This window comes from Triturus cristatus, chromosome 9 (assembly GCF_964204655.1).
Source record: "Triturus cristatus chromosome 9, aTriCri1.1, whole genome shotgun sequence".
Taxonomy (NCBI): domain Eukaryota; kingdom Metazoa; phylum Chordata; class Amphibia; order Caudata; family Salamandridae; genus Triturus; species Triturus cristatus.
Window position 1 is genome coordinate 1,291,798,607 of NC_140592.1, and position 15,080 is coordinate 1,291,813,686.

Below are 15,080 nucleotides of genomic sequence, written 5' to 3' on the forward strand. Positions count from 1 at the left end.
GGAAAATAAATTGTGTTCCAGGATCTAGCACATGCACAGAGATAATATACCTTTTACGAATATCAGAGTACACCATGGTGAAAATTCCTACTTGCCAAAGTGACTGGCCAAGGTGTGTTTGTGAAAATGAACAAATATACCGTATGATCCCACCTGAAGCTTCTTTGGAATTCACTGTCTGCTTTGATGTGTTTCTCATCTCTGAATGTTGGTTCGGTGAGGCGGTGGTGTGGTCTTCATAGTTCACTATGTTTTCTGATGGTTGTAGAGGTGGTGTTCGTCTTCTGTCATGCCCAGTCTCTTTGCCCTCTGACGTTTGCAGTGACGGTGTTCGTCTTCTGTCATGCCCAGTCTCTTTGCCCTCTGACGTTTGCCGTGACGGTGTTCGTCTTCTGTCATGCCCAGTCTCTTTGCCCTCTGACGTTTGCAGTGACGGTGTTCCCCTACTTCCACGGTCAGTCTCTTTGCCCTCTGTCGGCTGCAGTGGAGATGTTCCTCTCCTGCTCCCACTGACGCTGCTTTTGAAACTCATATCCATTTCATCACAGGAAGAACTGAATGAAGATTCAGCAGAACTCCAGATATTTTCTGAGATAGAAGATGAAACCTGGAAATGATGGTGTACATTTAAATAATTGTCATGACCACTGTATAGTGCATTGATGAGTGTCATGAAATCAAAATAATTGGAATTTTTCAGTACTTTGATATTTTTGACCAAAATACAACAATGTGAGCCAAAAAGCCGGGATTTACACAATCGGTGTAAAGCCGCATCTTCATTCATCTTGACCCAAGTAACACCCACCAGTGGACAGCACAAGGAGGTCCACAAACCAGACATTTACATGTTGTGTGGAGGAAAGCAATCACCTTGTATACATGTGACGCTCTTTATTGATCGTACGTCAGGCCATTTTGACTACAATGGTCGTCTGCAAGGAGCTAAACACACTCCGGTGGGAAAAATGAATTTTAATAACAGGACGTGACCATTATTGAAGAAAGTTTAATATGTGTTCTTCCTTTTCGAAGTGAAAGAGCTAGCTAGGGAGAGCTTCCAGGCAGAGAGATGTAAAAGAGAAAACCTGTCTCTTCCAAGATAGACACAAAAAGCATTTAAGGCCTTGTCCCTAAGAGCTTGCTGCAGAGAAGAGGGAGCGGATCATTACATTTAGAAGGTTTGAACTTCCCGTCATTGCCTCCATTCCTGGCTCCTGCCCGTTAAAGTACGGCAAGACATTACATCCCAAAAGACAATGGCCTTCAGTGCGATGGGCGCTCCATGTACTGGACTAAACCTGTATCTGAGGAAACTCCTCACAAAGGGCTCTGATACTATGGAAGAAGAGCAACTCCCTTCACATGATGCTTTGTAATCAAGACCTCTCTAAAGTGCATCGGGGGAAGGGCCCCCAACTGTGCCATGCTTTCTTATTAAGCCACACGTCTCGGTTACACACAGTGGAGAGAGGGTTTGCTCCTAATGGAGAATAATTTGCTATTTACAAACTGGATTGCCATTTTGTATGAGCTTTCTCTGTTTCACAAAGCCTACATCCTCTAGTAATATCTGCTCAGCAGTAAACCTGCTCTTAAGAGAGCATGTATGGTTCACCATCCTTGATGCTATCAAGAAGTCCCAACTATACCTCTTTTTCTTAAAGTGTACGATATGTATGGATGTCATGTACTCAGTCTATCTCACAAAAAGAGTGACGACCCCGGTGACAGCCCTGCGGTTCCACACCACACCCAAGATCCCCGCACCACATTAGCCACACTTTCCCCCAAATGTCTGCATTCTCTCCAGTGGCCCCTATCTCTGTTCATGCAGTCCGTAGGCACAATCAAGGAAACCATACTACATTAATGTTCTCCTCACAAATATAACATGGTTACTAAACAGCTTCCTCCACAAGGGTATAGTCCAAGGCCCCTTCTAACACTCCATCATCACCTCCTTGAAGAAACCATCATTAGATCTAAATGAACTGTCTAATTACTGCCCGATCCAACCTCCCACATTATCCTAAATAATGAAGTGATAGAAACACACAACCTTCCAACAACGTGATTTGAGCTTCAGGACTTCTAGGGTTACTGAAAATGCCCCCTTATGACAGGAACTGCTAGCTCCACTTGATGAGGACAAACCAGCAATTCCATAGTTCTACTTGTCTTCATCTTATGATGTAATAGACCAAGAGATACTCTTGGCAGAGGTACAAGAGTTGAACAGGTACAGCAATATGTGCAAGATTGGAGTGATAAAAACAGTCTACCATGGCCACTGTATGGTGTTTAACTTGTGAGACATGTTGGACTAAATGAGGTTTCTAGCACTGAAGGCTCAGTTCAAAACACAGCCAAAGCTGTTCAAGTAGACCTGTGCAGCTCTTACAAACTGAACATATACATTACAACTCTATAAATGTTGGTGACAACTGCCAACAGTCAAGAAAAAAGTCTCTTGTGAAGCTTCAATTAATCTCCAGTAGAACATCATGTCGTTTCCAGGACAGCAATGCTTGGTCTCAATGCGTGCTATACCAGGTATTCATATGGGCTTCACCTGGTGGCTATCAGAGACCTTGTGGGTCTAGACTTGAGCCCTGCCTCACCTCCATGTGGACCCTGGCTAGGGCCCATGGAAACCCTGCCTGAAGTCTGTTCAAACCCTGAGAGATCCATGCTAAGCCTGTCCGGTGTCTGTGCAAACCCTGCCAGGGGTCAGAGCAAGCTATACCTGGGGTCCATGCAAACCGTCTCTGGGGTCTGTGCAAATGCTACTTGGGGTCTGTGCAAACCCTCCCTGGGGTCGGTGTTAACAACTCTGCCTGGGGTTTGGACAACCCCTGCCTGGTTTTGGCATCTTTACCAAACCCTGCACAAACAATCTTTTCAAGGAAGCAACTGGCCAACCAGTGCAGATGTAAAGAGCCTATACATCAATATCTCAAACAAGCGATTATTTATTCTGACTCCAACTAGAACTTCATACCCCTCTACTTATCAACAGATTGACTATTAGTGTAGGCACTACTTATGTGAAACATTAAGCTACCAATATTCCACAAAACACAAAAAATGAAGGCAAAAACAGCATTATTACCAAGCAGACTCAGATGCCTACGTATGTCTATGGGGCACCTACATGTTGATGGATTTCTACTGGCAATGTGGCAACCTTGCCTACACCCAGCTCGTCCCCAGATGGCAGGGTCTCTGCACCCTCGTGGCCATACACACCCCAACCCTGGTCATACCTGGAGAAAATCTGCGAGTTGTCTCAACATCTGTTACAGAAGAAAACAACTCTGTTGCATCAGGCTCAAAGGAGAAGAACTGCTGATTATTTTGGCTGGGCTCAGTACAAGGACATTCTAGGGCAATTTAGAGTGTTTACAGAGACTCAAGTAAATGTCAGAGGGACAATACCCTTCTTCACCATGCAAACAAAGGCAAACGCCACTGGTTGCAAATAACCAGGTGGGAATTGCTTAAGATGATTAATGATACTGAGCTCGGCCTAAACGCTATCAAGGAAGAACTGAGAGCCATCCACCTTATGGTAATGCAACATCAGTACATGTTAGACTTTATGACAGCGATGGAGGGTGGAGTTGTGTGCCAAGATTGGTGCTTCCTGTTGTACTTTTATTCTCAAAAATGACACGGACAATGGGACAATAGCTCGTGCCATCCAAGAACTGCATCATCTGCAAGCCGGCATGAGGGAGTTGCCCCGGAGCACGTCTGATTGCATAGTATCTTTTTGTGGCTCCCCCTATGGGTGTTCAAACTATTCACGTCACTGATGCCAGTTTTCAGTGGGGGGTTCCTTCAGTAAAAATGCAGTCCTCAAATTAGCTAGAATTCACATAGCTACGGGAAAAGTAACAGACACACACACACTTTTGAATAATATAACGATCATGACATACGAGGAGGATAGAGTAGTTGAAGAATCAACTGGGGGGGGTTATCGGAAAGGGTCAATACGATGTCAATAAATACCATGATATGTGCAGGCCCAACAATGGCAAAACCAATAAACGCCATGTCAACATAGGGCATAACCAGCACCCGCATAACAATGTCAATGCCCATAAATGCAATGTCAATGTATTCCATAATCCATGCCTGCACATCAGCAACGATGCGGGCAATGTCAATGTAAGCCATAATCCATGTACGAATGACAATGTTGTTACCAGCAAAAGCAATGTCAATGTATGTCATGCTTTAAGAATGCATAACTATGTCAATATCAGCAAAGACAATTTCGATGTGCGCTATGACAACTGTACACACAATGTTGAGAATTTCGATAAAAATGATACCAGTGACTGCCATATTATTTTCCAGAGTTTCAACTAACTTGTGTCATGTCTGTCGGACTTACCCATGGTGACTTCCCCATCAAACCAAAGTCAGAGATATGTGGTCAGGCAGGTCCTGCCACCCGCACCGTCGCCTATAGACTAACAGGTCACAGGTGGGGTCTCTCTTAACCTACAGACAAATGCACGCCCAGGGAAAACCCTGATCGATCCCACAGATAGAGAGTTGCACCACACGAACGTCTGAGGCAACTGGCCACAATAAGACACGTTTGGACAAAGGCTTGCATTCCCCAGAAATACCACAAAGCTAGATACCAAATGTAGATAAAAACACTCAGCCAATCAGGACACGACAAGCACACCACACTTACAGCTCATACACTCCTCATACCGTACATCTGGACACATACACACTGGCCCACACTAACTCTCCCCGAGCTCGAGAGCCATCTGTGTCCTTATCTGATGCTCGAGTTTGCTAATTTATGATTGAGATGCTTATCAGGAATGCAGAAATTACTATATTATACCTCACAAGATGTATAGAATACCGGCCAAAACTTTTTACACCGAGAGACTCTCTTCAGACTCATTCTGTCGAGACTCTCCCGGCCACTGCGTTTAATTAAGCCAACGTGTTCCGATTTTGCCAAAAGTCTCTTGTCTTTTCATTTCTTAAAGGTAAATTCATATCCAAGCAACAATTGTTTTTACATATATGAATCCTCCTTTCACAAAGACGTTAAGATACTATACCTTTGAGAGTCCTGGCTCTGGGGGTAGCACCTCCAAAGACAGGGCAGGCAAATTCAACTTTAGTTTCTCTGCTGAAGGTGCAGTGGAAGCTCTGCTTCCAGAACGGGATTTGGAGTTCGAAGCAGGCCTTGAAATTTCATCCAGGCTCCCTTTCACAATATCCATCACTGGAAGTCTAGAAGGAAAAAAAGAGAGAATAACATAGAGCAGCTTGAGTGCAGACTCCTCAAGATGAACTAAATGGATTTTATCAAACACACATTCAAAACCAAACTAGTCGGGAGGACTAAAGTGATACTTTAAACTTGTAAAGCATAAAAGAAAGTATTATGATGTATGTGTTCTGCCCATGCTCATTCTTTACAATATCTGTGTAGAGGTTGGAATGTGGACTATAAATTTGCCAAGAAGTCTGGTGTAAATTGCTCCTGTTGCTGGTGAAGATGAACTATGTTTATGGTTTCCCTACTTTCTTACAATTAAACTGTGATGGGTGCAACATTTCCAGAACACCTTCATGTGTGGCTGGTTATTAAACAGTCTGAGAACAAGCAAAGGGACAGCTATGGAACCAAGCATGGAGGAAGCTGCAGATACGATGTTGAAGGACATTACCAGGAAAAAGATATTGTCGGGAGAAGTTTGATTGGAAACAAAATGGGTCTGCACATTGTTATGGAGTCTGGTTAGGTCTACGCTGGGGTGGTGTGTGCTACATGCACCGAAGCTTGCAGTGCGTGCAGTGAGGATTTGGAGGTGGAATGCATGGGCTTCATGCATGTTGGGCACTGGCTCCATATTTGCCACTGCATATGACAGAAAGGAGAAATGGCTGAATGGAGTATGTAGCCATTAGTCTTGTGGTGCAGTCTTGTGGTGCATTCTGTGATATGATGCTGTTATGTGCTCCTGTTGACAAATCCGTGAGGATGCCTGCTTTAAGAAACACAAAATAAACCCTCATCTTTTGTCAGTCTTGTAGAATATGTTATCAAGTCCTCTTTTTTCCCTTTTTCTTCTGTTATTACAAAATTCATTTTTTTAAATACAAAATATGAAATATCAAACAATAAAATGACACCAGAGTCTACCTAGACATCCTTTCACTAAACATTTTTGGCTAATGAAAATTCTGTGTCATTTGGTGCTGTTAACGTTTCCGTTTTTATTTGCGCGCTGTGTCTTTATAATCATGATTTCTCTTGTTGTTACACCCTGAATATTTCTCAAGGGATCACATTATGTCACAGTACATAGTTTCACATTTTTCTGTTGATGAAGTGTTTCAACTGCACTAAAATCTTCTTAATAGCTCCCTCAGGAACAAACATCTTCACTAAAACACTTGACTTTTACTGTATAAAGGCAAGCTTTCTATAAACATAAGTATAACTGTACATTATTAGTCTTTTTAAAAATGTACACATTTTCTGCTACAAATGCATGCAATTTTTGACAATATATTTATCAATGTCTCTGCTTTCTTTCGTATCCAACATTTTTGTAAGATAACCACCTCCTTTCACTTTTCTTTTCATCTTTTCTCTATTTAACTTGAAGAGAGTTGATCATGTAAATATTCATTTCAATTACGGAAGAGGTATTTTAAAAAGCAAAGGTTAAAACAGATACGCTACGTACTTGAAGGACATAAGAGAACAGGTCAGCCTTGCAGACTGTCCATGTTATATCCAGGTTCCTATCACAGATCACAATTTTATTGTTACTGGCTTTTAACTCATCAAAGATCAGTGTCCAGAACTTAATTTCACTCATAAACCTTTCGTGAAATCTATTTATGTTTGCCTATTAGAATTTGCCCCAACGTCATCCAACAGTAGTTTCATTACCTCTAGGTTGTACCTCTTTTGTAAACATCTATAACATTCTGCTCAAAAGCTCGTCAATAAGGTTTATGATCAGTCATTTAAATTAGAGGGACGTGTAGGTATCACAATATTCAGTTGTAAGACAACTCAGTCAGTAATCTTGGAAATTCAAGCACATAAACGTAGCAGAGCAAAGGTATAGATTCTTTACTGGGGGAATGGCGAGATGGGGCTGAGGGACATTGTTGACGAAACAAAGCCCTTTTAACAGAACAGTGAAGTTCTATATATGGCCACAGGGGATGATAATAAAGGTGGAGGGAACTATCCCCTATGTTTCTGCAATGGTTGTCACCCTAAAACCATAGCAACTCGGAGCTGTGAGGTTATGCAGTGACATCAGACTCCTTACGAGTCTATCAAGGGGAGAGGCACATCGAAGGCGAGAAGAAGTTTTCAAAGCTAGACTTGAAGGTCATCTTCCAACAGCCACCAAAACAAGCATTTGCAATGCAATAGGTCTCGCATTTATAAGAGTTTGAGCTATTGGCATTGCAAAATTACAATGCCTTTTATTTATGTTTTGGTTTTAAAACAAATAAAAGGCATTGTCATTTACAATGTCAGTAGCATAAACTCGCCTAAAAGCACTGTGTGGAGTGCAGCAGTGTGTGGAGTACAGCAGTGTGCGGCGTGCAGCAGTGTGTGGCGTGCAGCAGTGTTTCGTGTAGCAGTGTGAGGCATGCAGCACTGTGTGGCGTGCAGCGGCGTGCAGCAGTGTGCGGTGTGCAGCAGTGTCGTGCAGCATGCAGCAGTGTCGTGCAGCATGCAGCAGTGTCGTGCAGCGTGCAGCAGTGTCGTGCAGCGTGCAGCAGTGTCGTGCAGCGTGCAGCAGTGTCATGCAGCGTGCAGCAGTGTCATGCAGCGTGCAGCTGTGTCATGCAGTGTGCACCAGTGTCGTGCAGCAGTGTCATGCAGCAGTGTGCAGCAGTGTCATGCAGCAGTGTGCAGCAGTGTCGTGCAGCAGTGTGTGGCGCAGCAGTGTTTCGTGCAGTAGTGTGCGGTGTGCAGCAGTGTGAGGCGTGCAGGAGTGTGAGGCGTGCAGCAGTGTGCGGCGTGCAGCAGTGTGCGGCGTGCAGCTGTGTGAGGCGTGCAGCAGTGTGAGGCGTGCAGCAGTGTGAGGCGTGCAGCAGTGTGAGGCGTGCAGCAGTGTCGTGCAACATGCAGCAGTGAGTAATGCAGCAGTGTGCAGCAGTGTGTGCCATGCAGCAGTGTGTGGCATGCAGCAGTGTTTTTCGTGTAGCATTGTGCGGCGTGCAGCAGTGTGCGGCGTGCAGCAGTGTGTGGCGTGCAGCAGTGTGAGGTGTGCAGCAGTGTTTTGTGTAGCAGTGTGAGGCATGCAGCAGTGTGCGGCGTGCAGCAGTGTGTGGCGTGCAGCAGTGTGAGGTGTGCAGCAGTGTTTTGTGTAGCAGTGTGAGGCATGCAGCAGTGTGAGGCGTGCAGCAGTGTGAGGCGTGCAACAGTATGGCGTGCAGCAGTGTGAGGCGTGCAGCAGTGTGAGGCGTGCAGCAGTGTAAGGCATGCAGCAGTGTGAGGCGTGCAGCAGTGTGAGGCGTGCAGCAGTGTGAGGCGTGCAGCAGTGAGGCATGCAGCAGTGTGCGGCGTGCAACAGTGTGTGCCGTGCAACAGTGTGTGCCGTGCAGCAGTGTTTTGTGTAGCATTGTGCGGCGTGCAGCAGTGTGAGGCGTGCAGCAGTGTGAGGCGTGCAGCAGTGTGAGGCGTGCAGCAGTGTGAGGCGTGCAGCAGTGTGAGGCGTGCAGCAGTGTGAGGCATGCAGCTGTGTAATGCAGCAGTGTGCGAAGCAGTGTGTGGCGTGTGGTAGTGTGCGGCGTGCAGCAGTAGCAGTGTGTGGCGTGCAGCAATGTTTTGTGTAGCAGTGTGAGGCATGCAGCACTGTGTGGCGTGCAGCGGTGTGCAGCAGTGTGCGGCGTGCAGCAGTGTCGTGCAGCATGCAGCAGTGTCGTGCAGCATGCAGCAGTGTCGTGCAGCATGCAGCAGTGTCGTGCAGCAGTGTCGTGCAGCAGTATGTGGCGTGCAGCAGTGTGGCGTGCAGCATTGTTTCGTGCAGTAGTGTGCGGCGTGCAGCAGTGTGCGGCGTGCAGCAGTGTGCGGCGTGCAGCAGTGTGCGGCGTGCAGGAGTGTGAGGCGTGCAGCAGTGTGAGGCGTGCAGCAGTGTCGTGCAACATGCAGCAGTGAGTAATGCAGCAGTGTGCAGCAGTGTGTGCCATGCAGCAGTGTGTGGCGTGCAGCAGTGTTTTTCGTGTAGCATTGTGCGGCGTGCAGCAGTGTGCGGCGTGCAGCAGTGTGTGGCGTGCAGCAGTGTGAGGCGTGCAGCAGTGTTTTGTGTAGCAGTGTGAGTCATGCAGCAGTGTGAGGCGTGCAACAGTATGGCGTGCAGCAGTGTGAGGCGTGCAGCAGTGTGAGGCGTGCAGCAGTGTGAGGCGTGCAGCAGTGTGAGGCGTGCAGCAGTGAGGCATGCAGCACTGTGTGGCGTGCAGCGGCGTGCAGCAGTGTGCGGCATGCAGCAGTGTGCTGCGTGCAGCAGTGTGCTGCGTGCAGCAGTGTGCAGCAGTGTGCGGCGTGCAACAGTGTGTGCCGTGCAACAGTATTTCGTGTAGCATTGTGCGGCGTGCAGCAGTGGGAGGCGTGCAGCAGTGGGAGGCGTGCAGCAGTGTGCGACGTGCAGCAGTGTGCGGCGTGCAGCAGTGTGAGGCGTGCAGCAGTGTGAGGCGTGCAGCTGTGTAATACAGCAGTGTGCGAAGCAGTGTGTGGCGTGCGGTAGTGTGCGGCGTGCAGCAGTAGTAGTGTGTGGCGTGCAGCAATGTTTCGTGTAGCAGTGTGCAGCATACAGCAGTGTGCGGCGTGCAGTAGTGTGTGGCTTGCAGAAGTGTGCGGCGTGCAGCAGTGTGTGGCGTGCAGCAGTGTGTGGCGTGCAGCAGTGTGTGGCATGCAGCAGTGTGAGGTGTGCAGCAGTGTGAGGCGTGCAGCAGTGTGTGGCGTGCAGCAGTGTCGTGCAGCATGCAGCAGTGAGTAATGCAGCAGTGTGCAGCAGTGTGTGGCGTGCAGCGTGCAGCAGTGTGTGCTGTGCAGCAGTGTGTGCCGTGCAGCAGTGTTTCGTGTAGCATTGTGCAGCGTGCAGCAGTGTGTGGCGTGCAGCAGTGTTTTGTGTAGCAGTGTTTTGTGTAGCAGTGTGCGGCGTGCAGCAGTGTGAGGCGTGCAGCAGTGTGAGGCGTGCAGCAGTGTGAGGCGTGCAGCAGTGTGAGGCGTGCAGCAGTGTGTGGCGTGCAGCAGTGTGAGGCATGCAGCAGTGTGAGGCATGCAGCAGTGTGAGGTGTGCGACAGTGTGAGGCGTGCAGCAGTGTGTGGCGTGCAGCAGTGTCGTGCAGCATGCAGCAGTGAGTAATGCAGCAGTGTGCAGCAGTGTGTGGCGTGCAGCGTGCAGCAGTGTGTGCTGTGCAGCAGTGTGTGCCGTGCAGCAGTGTTTCGTGTAGCATTGTGCAGCGTGCAGCAGTGTGTGGCGTGCAGCAGTGTTTTGTGTAGCAGTGTTTTGTGTAGCAGTGTGCGGCGTGCAGCAGTGTGAGGCGTGCAGCAGTGTGAGGCGTGCAGCAGTGTGAGGCGTGCAGCAGTGTGAGGCGTGCAGCAGTGTGAGGCGTGCAGCAGTGTGAGGCGTGCAGCAGTGTGTGGCGTGCAGCAGTGTGAGGCATGCAGCAGTGTGAGGCATGCAGCAGTGTGAGGCATGCAGCAGTACATGAAATACAAGCATCTCACTGCTAATGGGTTAAACACTGAATATAATACCATTTACCAGCACAACATGGGTCTAGAGACACACAGAAAGGCAGAATAGAGTCCGCTATTTCAGATCACATTCTCAGCCTACAGCTTGGTGCCATTAGCTGGTGCGCTTACACCACCACTGTTAAGCGCCCGGCTTTTAACTAGTGCACCACGTGCTGCCCCACGAGGCCGCCAGTAACTGCAACACTGGGGCTCGTGCCCCAGCCCTTTCACTTTATAAATCACTGTTAGCAGATCTGTTAATCCCACTGGTGCAACTCCAGTGAGGCAGGACTACGGCTCCCACAATGCATCACATTATTAAACGAAAGCTCAGGACTGGAAAAGACTCGAGACCTGACTGTTCAACTGAAACCCCCACCGCAACAGCCTCAGCGCCTGGTTACCCTTGGGGGCGATTAGACGCACTTTACAAAACTTGTTGATGTTAAATTGATAATGAATACGTGGTTGCTGGCGAATGAGTGCATCAGATAATCTGTGCTAGAAGTAAAATGTGGACTTTATGCCACACCCGAGCGAATAAACGGAAATACTTCTTTGCTCGGATACCAACCCCACCTTGTTCTCTCTCTTACACGCACATCACGCAGATGGTCACTGCTTATCATGAACTAGCATTACGGGCGCTCTATTACATAAATAAAAAGCCATGGTGAATGCTGCTGGATGCTGTTTGGCAGGTGGGAGGGGTAAATAAAAGGCCACCGTGATTAAACAAAGAAAGTGAAACCAGCCATGGCATCTTGCTGGATGATGTTTGGGAGACAGAGAACAAGAGCGCACTGAAGCTGACGAGGAGGGAGTGGGAGGGGGGAGTGGGGGCGGGCGCAGTGGTGCGGGCCGCAGTTGTAAAAGGCAGGGAGAGGGTGAGATTGAGGAAGGGAAAGATAGGGATCAAAGGAAAAAACAAGGGGGTGGCAAATGGTGTGCACTTTGATGTCCTCAGTGGCCGCGCGGCTCACTGAGGACATAAAAGCAAGTGATCAGGCAGTGCTTTTCAGGCTGCCAAATGGTGCGCGCGCCCGGGGCACATGCACTGTATTTGGAGGCCTGAAAAGCCACTGTTTGCACTTCCAAAACTCGCTTACTATAAGTCTCGCCAGAGCAGCGCTAAAGCGCTGTATCAGGCGAGACCTAAAAATGAAGAAAGCGGATACCTTGTCACCTTCTCTACTCATGCTAGACCTAGAATGTACAAGCAACACAGTTTTCCCTTTTTGTCAGTCATGAGGTGTTCCAGAAGAACACTGCAAAATAAAAACCTGCTCGACAAATAGGGGTCATTAATGTAAGAAGTAACATCCTCTGAGGCATATGCGAGCATCCCAAAGAGCTGAGATCTGTCCTTAAAAGGGTGTTGAACCGTGGTTTGACAATGCGCATAAAAGTGAGCTCTTCAGATAAGTCTTCGTAAGCGATGGGCTGTAGGCCGACCCAATGAAGGTGTAGGATATTTGCACAGTCAGTCTGCTTCAGAATGCCACTAACCAACCGTTTGTATGGACAGCAATCCAGTTAGGGAGATTCTTCCCCAACTTGGTCAGTATAACCGTACTACTACAGGATCTCCACAAACACAACATAGCATGGTCGTGGACAAAGAATCTTGGAGGGAGCCACAAAAGATGTACCACTGCAAGATGTCATCTTTAAATACTTCAGCCCTGGCAAGGCCACAGAATTACTGGTGGAAATGAGCTCATGTGGGATGCAGCTCTCGCGCTCAAACCCCAAAGAACAATGTGTGGGTCTGATGTTCTTTGCAGGACAAGCTTTGGCTGAAACGGAATCTTGGAACTTACAAATTATGGAGGGAAATGCCATCAATAGTCTCATCAGTATTTTCATTTGTATCAGTACGGACACAGATTAAATGCTGTAGCAGATCATAGGTCACTAGTACTGCTGTTTCAGGGGTTTCCCTCACCCTCCGCCCATCTCACCCCAAAAACAGTAAAATGGACATTAGAGCCACAGGAATAGGGCCTTACAGGCCCAGCGCCAAGATACCTTTCGCAACATCCACAAACACCTATGAAGGCGTAAAAGTTCAAATCAGACACCATTGAAGAGAATGAAAAGCTGATTGTGCGAGGAGAAATATATGAGACCACAAGATCTAGTAAATGTTTTCTGACTTCTTACATGGTTATGAAACGCAAAGCATGGAAGACATTTCTTAGAGATATACAGACACCATGAACCCCAACCATCAACACCATAGTACAAGCACTGATGCTGTCATGGCAGTCCTGGGTGATATGCATGTTGGGTCAACGAATGCTGCCAGGAACCCCCAGTGAGAACTAAGGCCAGTCTGCACTGTAGTAATGACCCGCAGACCGCAAGTCTGCACTAGTAAGTTGGATCAAGCAACAGGGAGTGATTGCACTCACAATCGCCATTACAACCATAAGGATGAGATAAAGGAACTACATTTTCAATGATCAGGAGAGATTCCTGAAGCGCTGATACTGACTTGTAAGGGGGCGGAGTTATCTTTATAAGGCAGTTTCGCCTAATGATCAGTGCTGATCATTCGTTTCACGTCACGCTTTGACTCTGCGTTTTCCAGGGACCACAGGATGCATTGCGATCTGATGTATTCGGTTCCCCAATTCTTATTCGTAGTGTGAGCTGTGGGCACGATACACGCCACATTTTCACTTGTCACGCGGGTGGGGATGGCTGTTCCTCGCGGTTTAGGGAAGCGCACATTTGGATTCCTTTGGTTGGTGAGCCCTGCCATTTCCCGGCTGGCTCATGCGAAAGGAATCAAGGAGACCTTGTAGTTACTGCTGCTGTATTGGAATTGCATTTAACCATGGGGTCTGATTTAGACAAGACATTGGGATATCTCGCATTATGGGTATGATTGGTAATATCCATTGAGACATTTTACATCAACGGAACTGCTCCAAGTGGCACAGGAATCATCAACGAGCTTCGAAGTTATACTCAGGATTTATAACATAGTAATGCTGGATGACTAAAAACTCTCTGTGTTGATATGCAAGAATATTTGCCAGACTCTAATATATTTTCACACTTCATTTTTTGCCGCTTTAACAGGGTTTCCCTGAGAGTTCCTGGCATTCTCTCTCCTGTGACCCAACGTGGGTAATACGTTATGGTATGCATACCCTACATGAAAGTCACCACTTGCTGTTAAAACATTTGGAGGAAAGAGGGGACAGGATACTGTATCTTGTTTCCTTCCAGAGAATCATCATAACGCCTTCTATATTCTGGTGACCTCTATTGGAGGCTAGCAGTCTGACCTTGTTGTTTTACAGGTACTGGTATAGGGGAGAGATATTGATTTGGAGCATTTTTCTCAGACAACCAATGTGAGAAGTTGGCCTGATATGTAGTGCTCACTATTCTAGTGATCACTGTGTATCATTCCAAACGACCCTTATTGATGATTGGTTGTAAGTCAACCTTTTAGACCAGCTATCCTAGTAGCGTGGATACGAGCAGTCTTTAGGCTAAACTCTAGAGGGCGTGTTAAGCCAGCTGTTTACCATCACATATACCCCTTGAACACCAAGTGAAAGGACACCACACAAGTTGTTATGAAAATAAAAGGATATTTATTTATAACAAGACTACCCTGGCTCTTTATGAGTCAGGGAGCTAAGCACACTACAAAACTCTTAGGAAAATACTTCAGTTGCACAATTTACACAAATGCCCGAGGGGCACGAGAAACCATCTACACTAACAGTGAAATGCGAATGGTTAGAGTCTGGAGGTACTGATTCCGGAGTGATCCGATCAGTGGGACTAAACGAAAAAGGAACTGGACACTTGTAGAGCGAACCTGCGATGGAGCACCGAGATGCTCGAGTTACCTAGCCCGGAGGCTGCGGCTGCGTGAAGTTCGGCAAGATGTCGGGAGTCCTCGTGTAGTCTCAGGAGCCTGAAAGAAGAAGTTGCTGGCAGGCGACCAGTGACGATGTTCGGAGCGATCCAAGCCTGGATCGGTGATGAAGGAAACCTGAAAGCAGAGGGGACTCAGTTCTCAACCGCTAGTCAGCGATCGTGTGGGTACCAGGAGGGTACCGGCTGAAGTCACCTCGACCAGGTGAGTGGGTGACGTCGGACTCGGCTGTTCCTCGGACCAGGAGGCGCGGCGGCGACCAGGATGGAGGGCGAGCTGTCCCACGAAGGTGTCTGCTGTCGATGATGCTGGGCCCAGGCAGGGGCAGCGGATCTTGGCAGTGGCAACCCAAGCGGGGGAGTCAAGATGGCGTCGGGAGTGGACCAGGAGGGTCCGTGG

At 47.7% G+C, this 15,080-nt stretch overlaps 1 protein-coding gene across 5 annotated transcripts in view; it reads right to left on the reverse strand.

The window, feature by feature from the left end:
* Nucleotides 1–15,080, reverse strand: part of FSIP1 (fibrous sheath interacting protein 1) — a 941,373-nt gene that overhangs the window by 892,053 nt on the left and 34,240 nt on the right. For all 5 annotated transcript variants that reach the window (XM_085627480.1, XM_085627479.1, XM_085627477.1 and 2 more), the window contains exons 2-3: nt 5,106–5,280; nt 154–607 (exon numbers count right to left, since the gene is read on the reverse strand). In XM_085627480.1, coding sequence (XP_085483606.1) covers nt 154–607; nt 5,106–5,270 — 619 coding nt within the window. In that variant the 5' untranslated portion in view covers nt 5,271–5,280. The remainder of the gene's footprint in view (nt 1–153; nt 608–5,105; nt 5,281–15,080) is intronic.